Here is a 10,760-nt window from a genome sequence, read left to right on the forward strand (position 1 = left end):
CAGCTCGGATTGACCCCCCACTGAACTGCAAGAAGAGAGAGGAAACAAAGGGGTGAAGTGAGGGAGGAAAATGCGAGGGAGAGATTAAGGGAGTGTGAAAGAATGAAAAGTGCATTTAGTTATAAAAACAAGAGTATTGTAACAGATGGCACCTTAGAAACCTCATGACAGCGGATTGGAACGAGTCGGCACAGCTTATCACATAAACAGGGCAGACGGGGAAAGGCTGTCAACGAATAACTTTCCACACACACTTGGACGCACACACGCACACTCTCACACTCCGGGCGCTGTTGGGGGGATATATAAGACCTCACCAGGAGGGTCTTAGACCCACTAGATTTCTCTGAGGGAATGCTTTGCAGTTTGGGTTTTTCTTTCACATTGATCTCTCTGCAAAAACCTTACATGCCCTTTGAGTGCCAGAGAGAGTAGAAGTTTTTGGGTAAAGTATGCTTTTCTTTGATGCCCAATACTCAGCTTTATTGACACGGGAAGAAAGAAACTTAAGGATGTAATCTTGAAGTAAGGACTATTTTCTCAGCAACTTCGTCTCTTGGACTTTGCATTGTTTTCTATATTTTTTCTGTTTAAACTGCAAACCAGAAATGGAAACACCAATGCCTTTAGGAATATTTCATGACAATGTATCCGTTCTGGATCTGGACAGTGCTTCAATAAACAACGTCTTTATTAACAAGGATTTTGATGCCTTCAGTGTCACCATGGCTGTCCTCTACCTGGCAGTATGCATTGTGGGATTGGGCGGGAACTCTTTGGTCATCGTCACAATCCTGAAGCTGGACAAAATGTCATCTGCCACCACCGTCTACATTTTCAACCTGGCTTTGGCTGATGGCCTCTTCATGGTAGGACTTCCATTCATTGCTATCCAAAATTTCCAGGACCAGTGGATCTTTGGAGACGTGGTCTGTAAACTGGTTATGGTTCTGGGTGGCATCAACCAATTTACCAGCATATTCTGCCTGACCGTAATGAGCGTGGACCGCTACATGGCCCTGGTCGATCCGCTGCGCTTCGCTCACTGGCGGACACCGCAGCGGGCAAAAATCATTGCTGCTCTGATGTGGTTTATTTCCCTTTTTCCTGTCATTCCAATGGCTATTCACTTTTCGGCCCACTACGGTCTGTGCACCATAGACCCTCAGGTGGCCTCGGACACCTGGTGGTTGAGTTTTCTCATCTATACGTTCATACTGGGTTTTGCTCTGCCATTCACCGTAATGATTGTGTTTTACACCGCACTAGTGGTGACTCTAAGAAATGCCAATCGGCGACAGGATGGCGCTTCTTCATCTCTGGAAAGCCACAGGCTGGAGAAACAGGTAACCAAGATGGTGGTGGCAGTTGTTGTGGTATTTGGCATCTGCTGGCTGCCGTTCTACGTCTTCAACTTTTGCTCTCTGCACCAAATAGACTTTCTACTCAACTTCACCCGCGGCTTTGAGTTCGTGGTGCTCCTGTCCTACTCGTGGAGCTGTGCCAATCCCATACTGTACGCGTGTCTGTCGGAAACTTTCCGAAGACATTTCCACGCCCTGCTGTGCCCCCACAAAAGCTCCCTTACGCAGTGCGATAGAGACACCGAAGGTTACGTCCTGCGTGACACTAACATACCAGATATGAACGTGTTAGCTTAGGATGGCGTTTGTTGTCACCAATCAATATATTGCTTTAAATATCAGTGCTTGTGTAGCAATATTGTAGACAGACAATCCCTGCTTTAACATTTAGTGCTGACTTTTGTGCCACTTTTGCTATTAAACAATATAGAAGAAGGACTGTAGCATTGATATGGGGGTAAGTGGAACGTGATAACATGACACTTACTGTAGACACAGAGAGTTTACTCTGTGTCTCCATGCAATAGATGGACTCTGTAGAGCGATTATGCAATTTCTGCCCACCCCAACAAGTGCTTTCCAATTGATTGTGGATTTTTGGATGATGTCACCGTTGTCATGGCATCCAGCTTGGCCTGAATTATGTGAGATGGGATTCTCGTGTGACTGTGGCCAAATGACTTAAGAATGTGATTGTAAATCTTGGCCGAGCAGTTGATGAATTACATGTTAATAGCCAATTTACTGAGAACAGGGTATTATATTTTTAATGACATTTTATTGCCATTTGTTATGGAAATATTTTGGTGAAAATTGTGCATCATATTTTCCAGATCAAAAGAAATTATTTTACAAAATACTTTGATTATAAATGAATGCTTACTTTTGTTCAATACAATCTTATGGCAATTCGTACATATTTTAGGAGATGCCTAATTCTAATTATTTTGTACGACCAGTCGTTTTGTTCGATTCACTTTATACTAATTCATACAAATAAGCCAACTCCTTAAATACGTACAAATTTCGGTGAGATCAGGCTGTTTTGTACGATTTACTTTATACGAATTGATGCAAATTAGCCAATTTTAAAAATCTGTACGAATTTCTGTGAGATCAGGCTGTTTTGTACGATTCACTTCATACGAAGTTATGCAAATTAGCGAACTCCTTAAATACGTACAAATTTCGGTGAGATCAGGCTGTTTTGTACGATTTACTTTATACGAATTTATGCAAATTAACCAATTTTAACATCTGTACAAATTTCTGTAAGATCAGGCTGTTGATTCACTTTATACTAATTCATACAAATAAGCCAACTCCTTAAATACGTACAAATTTCTGTGAGATCAGGCTGTTTTGTACGATTTACTATATACGAATTTATGCAAATTAGCCAATTGTAAAAATCTGTACGAATTTCTGTGAGATCAGGCTGTTTTGTTCGATTCACTTTAAATGAATTTATGCAAATTTTCCAACTCCTTAAATACGTACACATTCCTGTAAGATCAGGCTGTTTTGTACGATTCACTTTATACAAATTCATACAAATAAGCCAACTCCTTAAATACGTACAAATTTCGGTGAGATCAGGCTGTTTTGTACGATTTACTTTATACGAATTTATGCAAATTAGCCAATTTTAAAAATCTGTACAAATTTCTGTGAGATCAGGCTGTTGATTCACTTTATACTAATTCATACAAATAAGCCAACTCCTTAAATACGTACAAATTTCGGTGAGATCAGGCTGTTTTGTACGATTTACTATATACGAATTTATGCAAATTAGCCAGTTGTAAAAATCTGTACGAATTTCTGTCAGATCAGGCTGTTTTGCTCGATTCACTTTAAACGAATTTATGCAAATTTTCCAACTCCTTAAATACGTACACATTCCTGTAAGATCAGGCTGTTTTGTACGATTCACTTTATACAAATTCATACAAATAAGCCAACTCCTTAAATACGTACAAATTTCGGTGAAGTCAGGCTGTTTTGTACGATTCACTTTATACCAATTTATGCAAATTAGCCAATTTTAAAATCTGTATGAATTTCTGTGAGATCCGGCTGTTTTGTACGATTCACTTCATACGAATTTATGCAAATTAGCCAACTCCTTAAATACGTACAAATTTCGGTGAAGTCAGGCTGTACGATTCACTTCATATGAATTTATGCAAATTAGCTAACTCCTTAAATATGTACAAATTCCTTTGTACAAATTCATACAAATCAGCCAACTCTTAAAATATGTACGAATTCCTGTGAGATCAGGCTGTTTTGTTTTAATGTATCACAGTATGATGATTGTTAGCTTTTTAATGGCTGTATATTTGTGCCTATGTTTTACTATATTGCATGTATAGGATTTGAATTATCATCCAAGAACATAGTTTATATTACTTTATACATGATGAAGCCAAATATATGTAAATTATCATTGTTCATAAATATTAAAAAGTGCATCTATACATTTTACATTTGTCCGATACTTTAATTTAAAGCACATTTAATCTAAACAACACAAAACTCTACCGGATGAGATATAGGACAACAATTCTTGTTTAGGAAAGGTAGTCTAATTAAACATTTATGAATCTCTCGTCTCAGCACATCCAACCAAAATGATTTAGCTGACTTTACTTACTGGAGAAACAAACATCTGCCTCCAATTTAAGCAGTTTCAAAATAAGCGTTACAGATTTTACAAGGGAAAATGTAATCTATCATCTACCTAAAACTTGATTTAGGTTGGTATTATTTTTTAGACAGGGTTAGAAAAATTGCAACAGAGAAAAATGGTGGACAACTGAAACCCAGCTGGTCTTTCTTTCACATATGGCCACATTTGAAATTTGAAAACATGTTTTTGCAGCAGTTTTATAGACAGCCAAGGTGCATTACAAGCCTATAAAATGCCTTTCCCTTTTTTATTGTTGAAAATAAAGGTACAAGCAAAAAAGACTCAAACAATTTAAAACATCCCATGTGTGAATGTAGAAAACAATATCCCATGATTCCAAGCAACACAATGACAACCATCAAGAATTATTATTTTACATAAAACAGATGCAATCTTCCACACAAATCAATTAAGATACAAAATTAGAAGGATGGGAATAGCACTGAAACTAAATATGTACAAGAACAGTTTAAAATATCATCTCTCAAGGGTTTATAAGATCACATCTCTTACACTGACCAAAGGGCAGCACTACAGATTATTTCAGCATCAGTATAGTAAACAGGACACTATACTGTAAATATAGTATTTTACTCAGTTCATGAACTCGTAGTCCATGTCTATCAGCTTTAAGGTCATCTATAATGCTAGCCTACTATTAAACTTTAAACACACATAAATATTTAAAATGTTTAATCTTAGTGTCCTGAGGAAACAGACCAAAAATGTTGATGATCCATCTTCACAGAGGCGTATACACAATTTTGACAAAAAAAAGGTACCCTCAGCTAAAACCTACTGTAACAGCAATATCAAGTGATGGTTTATTGTGACATAAACAAAAGGTTATAGGCTATTTTAAAAATGGATGGGCCCTTTGACATATTTGACGTAACCAAATATTTGGTTTCAACCGGAAATACGTCAACACATGAAAGAAAACTCTTGCACATCTTTAACCAATGACTTATGTGGTCTGAATTTGATGAAAGATGCCATCCATCAAATGCATGTTAAACACATTTATTTTGATTCCCAGTCTTGGTTGTGTTGTGTTTATTTTATATGCAGGAATGTTTTTTGACCTTGCTATTATAAATCAGCCTAAATCTGTTCTGTTGAAGTGATGCATATTTTTGTGACCAGAATCCATTATATTCAAATGGGAGCCTACGACAACATCATTACAGTAAGTCATTCTTACCAAATGGTATTTTCATGAGGGATTCATTTTCTTCAGTAAATAGCAACGACTTTTAAATCAGTTATCACCCAGATAGTCTTGGAGGTTTTATTGATGGTTTCACAATCTTTGGATTTGAGCCTTAAGAAACCTTTCAAACTCTTGGCTTTAAACTCTTGGCTTCCTTATTTGACTTTAATTATCTATCAGTAGTATCTATAATTGTGCTTTAAAATGAACACTTTTTAATTGAACTTTACTTGAATTATTATGCAGGCTTGTTCATGTCAGAATGAATAGGTTGTTGCTTTTAAGCATGAGGAGACGACAGAGGTGGAGCATTTAAAGAAGCCAAGACATCAGGGGATAAGAAGGAAAATTAATGAACAAAATGCCTTACGATGCATTTATCTTCTAACCGTGTTTTACTGCAACTAAAGTAATGGCAATATGTTCAATTTTTTTCCATAATTAAGAAAATTAAGATATATTGAAAGGAATAGTTCACTCAAAAATGAAAATTCTGTCATTATTTTCTCATCCTCGTGTTGTTATAAACCTGTATGAATTTTTTTTTATAAACATTTGATAAATTATGGTAAGCACACAGCTGATGGTAACCATTGAAATTCGTCATTTTTGTTTCTCCTATACTTTGGAAGTATTACAATCAGCTGTGTGCTTACATAATTTATCAACATTTTCTTTGTGTTCATCAGTTAAGAAAAAAATCATTAGTTTAGTTCAACATGAGGATAAGAAAATTATGACAGAATTTTCATTTTTGGGTGAACTATCCCTTTAAGCTAGTTACACACCAAGCCGATGTTCAGCTGTCAGACAGGTTTGAAATGTGTTGGTTTAAGTAAGTCATTGTCATCCTTTTTGGCAAATTTAGCATGGCAATTGGCGATGGAGCCCACCTGAGAGTCGGATCATTCTGATTGGCTGTTCAGCTTAGACAACCAGTGCACAAAAATAATTTTTTGGCATTTCTCATTCCAATATGTGATTTTTTTTTTTTAAAGCTCACATAACACACACCGTTTTTGCCAATCTAATGTTAATCTTGGTAGAGTAGTATTTCATCCTTCATATGTCCAAAGAGTTTGTGTTGTCAGATTATTAAAAGACAAAACGGTCATTCAGTTTTTGGCCGGAAAAAGACAAACACTTGAAGGCGTACGGTGCGCGGAGCTAAAGAGTTATGAGTATGCGAAGCCTTTGAATACTAATATAACAGCTGAGACATTGATGGAAATCAAACTTAAATCAAAACTTTTAAAAAAAATAACTATGGCTTACAGTCAGATAAAGACTTACACATATGATCCAGAACCGGATACGGAGTCAGTAATTGATCAACAGGAACAACGATTACAGCAGGACATCTCTATCAGGTAATTAATCCTTGTCTGTTTATCTGCTATTTTAATAAAAAGTGACGTAAATCTTGATGTGGTTTTTTGCATTTGCCTGTTTAATGGGTGTAAATGTCGCAAGTGCAGTACAATGCCTACTGAGGCGGAAAATGTTTTTTGTTGTTTACATTACATGCATGTATGCGCCGATTGCAAACAAAACACGTTAGATTTTGATTTACTTACGCCTGTGGTTGCGACTCGTAAGCAGGGTCTTTTAAAGTTAGGAACACTCCATCAGTTGTAAACAAGTGGCAAATCCGACATCAAACTGAGCCTTGTTTGTAGAGCAATGCTCTCCCAAATGCAGCCAGGAAACACCATAAAGCCATTCGCAATTAAGTTGCTGTCCGAGAAAAACGCATCCACTGTTATCTTAAGACAAGAAAAGCTAAATAAAGTTTTCTTCTCCTTACATCCAAAAACACACTTCTTTTGTCGAACCATCTTGATAAAACAGAGTTAATGCATGCCGTGCAGTAATACGGAGCAATGCTAATGTGCGTTCTCACTCAGATTCCCGGGCGTGCTTTTTCGGGGGGAAGGGTCCATAAAATGAATATGGGGTCAATCAGTCGTAACGGATACCCCTGTTCAAAAAAAAAAAAAAAATCTGAAATGTAGGAAAAAGGAGGCGTGAGTTTGGCGAGGAAATACTCTGTCACAAGCTCAACTGCTTTTCTGACACTTTGCTTATGTTTAGCATGAGGACTACAACTTTTAAACTGTGTTAATAAGTCACCCCCCCTTAAATACTGTATGGCTTATAAGACATATTTCACGGATATATTACAAATCCTTTTGTGTTAAGCGTCATGTGTTTGTAACTGGTAAGCGAGCCTTCTCAATAGTCACTAGCTCGTCTGGTTTCTTGTTTCCGATTAATATATAACAACTACTGCCACCTGCTGGTATACAGAAGTTCTCTTATCTCAAGCAGGCGCATAATGGAAAAAGCCAACAAGAAGACAACGTCAGCCGACCAATGTTGACGTCAGTTTGGTGTGTCCCTACCATTAAAGCAACAGTAAAGAGTTTTTTTTACCTTAAAATAACGTTTCCAAAAAAGTCTCGTAACAGGGTGAACGGCACTTTCACATTCGCCTTGCAGCCCTCTATCTAAAGAAGTTTCCAACCGTCGGGTCGCGGTCCTGTAGTTCGAGTGAAAACTACAAAAACGTGCTTTACGGCAGACCTACAATCCAATCAGAGCCAGCTATGCTGCAGTATTTACGACAGTGGGAATGGACAATTACGCATCTAACTTGTATGGGGAGCAAAGAGCAAAAACTCTTTAGTGTTGCTTTTTGTAATTAAATAGATTTTGTAATTTGTAAACTATTTCAAAAACAAATGTAGGCTTTAATAGCCAGTAGACTGATATACCAGACGAGAATTCGTACATATTTTATGAGTTGGCTGATTTGTAGAAATTTGTAAGAAGTTTACATATAAACCAGTATGCAAGGTATTTGCCCTTATTTAAACCAGGCACTTGTGTTTTTCTGCATTGCTTTACTCAGAAATCATTCATTTTTTGTTTATAGAGAAATTTATACAATGAGAATAATTATTTAAAACTGCTCATTTGTACATGTCTGACCCTTTACTGATGTTTTTAAATAGGGAAAAAATTCACATGGGGAAAATAAAACCTTTCCTTTTCCATTTATAGTTAGTATAATAATTTATCATTTTGATTTATATCGCCACTTTTTTCAAGTAGCGTCTGTTTATTGTCTCTGTCACAGTTTACCTTCCATCAAGGATTTTCATGGCTTATCAGCTATTGACCTTTAACATCATATATTCTCAGTTTCAGCTCTCTGTTGACAAAGCGCTGCCAGAGGTGAAGGCCCACTGGTGTGTTGACTTGTGCTCTCTATTCCTGCTCCACACAAGTTTTAAAGTCTGTTATATACTGTTGTTTACAGCTAGTTGCATTAAAAAGATACTCTAAAAACATTTTATTTACGTACCCAGTGTGAATTTAGCTATATTTACCACAAGTCAGTAAAACAAGTGTTTCATTTTCAATTGTTTACATTTTTACCCTCACTTTCTGGCCTCTTTGTTGCCGTAAGTTTAAAAAGCACATCCTTTCCATGAGAAATTAGATTTCTGTGACATGGTAGGGAAGTGAATAAAAATTTATGATTGATCAGTGAAAAAACAAGCTGATAAGATTAGCACCCATGTGGTTAGGTTTAGAGGTAGTCTGTTTGCCGTCGGGTTCATTATACTTTCTAACTGCCCCATCCTTCAATAACAGTTACTTTGTAAAGTGTGCATTATATGGTCATAAAACAATACATGCTAAAATGTGTTTAAAGTATTTGTTTAAAGAATAAAATGCTTAGATACCTTAAAAAATAAACAAATAAACTTACGCTTATTCAAGGCTAAGCGTATCCCGTCATGCATCATGTTCTGGATGTAAATCGTGAGACTTTTGCTAAAACCCTGCAAGATGTCGTATATAAATGGATATTTTGGTAGTATAACGGAAAGTGTTGCAAATTCTTTGTGTGCAAACGTATAAAACATCTGCATATCAGATAATTAGAAACAACATTGTGTTAGTTTATTCAGGGACTATTGATAAAACAATAAACTTGAATAAAGCTGCATGCACAAAATAAAGTGTTTTTCAGGGGTGTTAAGAATTCTACTTCTGAAAGTTTCAGATAAATGTAGAAAATAATCTTTAAGTTCAGCAAATGTTCATTTCACAGTGTTTATGTGTCCATCTTATTTAAAAAAAAAAAAAACTTAAACATATATATTTTAAGTAGCCTAAATAAAAAACGAATCTGCTTTGATGCATATTGCTACCTGGATTGACATTTTTACATGTGCTAAGTGTGTCCCATCCCATGAATAATTCGACATGCATGATTGGGATCTTCACGCCCACTAGCACACTTGGGCCAAATACAGGAAATACGTCATGTAAGTAAGTGCTCAAGGGCAAAGACCGCATGTGTGGTTATTTGGACGCAGCCCCAGTTCTTTCAAAATCATTGCAGAATATGCAACCAGAGGCTTCTTTATGGTCGCACAAATTTTCACACATTACTTGTATGTCATTTGTTCATCTTTTTTTATTGCAATCAAACAGAAGTAAGATACAGCAACATATAATCATTTTTACAAGTAATAAACATAGGAAATCATCAGATAACATAAGTACATGGAGTCTATAAGAAATTCACATTAAGATCATAAATGGGAGAAGAAAAAAAACACAGAGATGGCATAAATAAATTTACAAGCAAATTAAAGCAAAAGATTGAATAACTTACAAATTTTAATAGTTTTTATAGCTTTCTTATTAACAGATGTCGAAATTGTATGCAAATATAAACTCAATTCTTGTTTGAAGACATTGAAGTGGGGATTATTTTTTGTACATTTACATTTATGGATATGAAACTTTCTAGTAAATAAAAGAAGATTTATACAGAAGCTTTCATTGAATATTGTCTTGTCATCAACATAAAATCCAAAAATTTGGAAGAAACAGATGATTAATAGTTTCAGAAGAAACTTGACAAAGGGAGCAGGATGTATCAATGTAATTTCTAAATTTCTGTAAAAGGTGTTTGACGGGGAAAAAATCTGTGGATAATTATATAAGATATCGCTTTAACTTTATTTGTTAAGAAAAATATTTTGTTCCAAGTCATTTGTTCATCTGATGATAAGGAAAGAGGCCATGTTCACATTGCAAATAATACCGCAAATAAACATGCCTACTTACTGGTTGCCAGAGTAACGGTTAAGAATATCAGTTCTGCTAAGATGTCATTACGTTGACACCGACTCAGTTTTTAAACTCAAAATGAACATTTTGTTGGAAAAAGGATGTAACTGGTCTAAACTGGTTGTAAACACAAGAAAACCAATTGGTCTTCAATGTCATTGTTACCATGTAGCATGAGTGCAAATGCCAGAAAACCCCACACGCAAGGAGAGTCACAAAATTTAAAGTAATCTGAAGCTGGGAAATTACTCGAATCAAACATTAACCTGTCTAACCTGTCCATACTATATTCACTCCCACTGGTAGTAACAGCAATAAACTGGACATGGCC

General features: G+C 35.9%; 1 protein-coding gene and 1 long non-coding RNA gene across 2 annotated transcripts in view; both read left to right on the forward strand.

Annotated features, from left to right (window-relative positions):
- Positions 1-10,760, forward strand: part of LOC141363678 (uncharacterized) — a 416,667-nt gene that overhangs the window by 303,108 nt on the left and 102,799 nt on the right. The window lies entirely within an intron of this gene.
- LOC129421586 (somatostatin receptor type 2) lies at positions 65-3,852 on the forward strand. The gene has a single exon (XM_055177225.2). It carries the CDS (start codon positions 609-611, stop codon positions 1,659-1,661), a length of 1,053 nt encoding a protein of 350 aa, XP_055033200.2. The 5' UTR covers positions 65-608; the 3' UTR covers positions 1,662-3,852.

This window comes from Misgurnus anguillicaudatus, chromosome 4, assembly GCF_027580225.2.
Source record: "Misgurnus anguillicaudatus chromosome 4, ASM2758022v2, whole genome shotgun sequence".
Classification (NCBI taxonomy): Eukaryota; Metazoa; Chordata; class Actinopteri; order Cypriniformes; family Cobitidae; genus Misgurnus; species Misgurnus anguillicaudatus.

What these genes read in the sequence shown, in the direction of transcription:
- LOC129421586 (XM_055177225.2), top strand. Translation starts at nt 609, where the DNA reads ATGGAAACACCAATGCCTTTAGGAATATTTCATGACAATGTATCCGTT.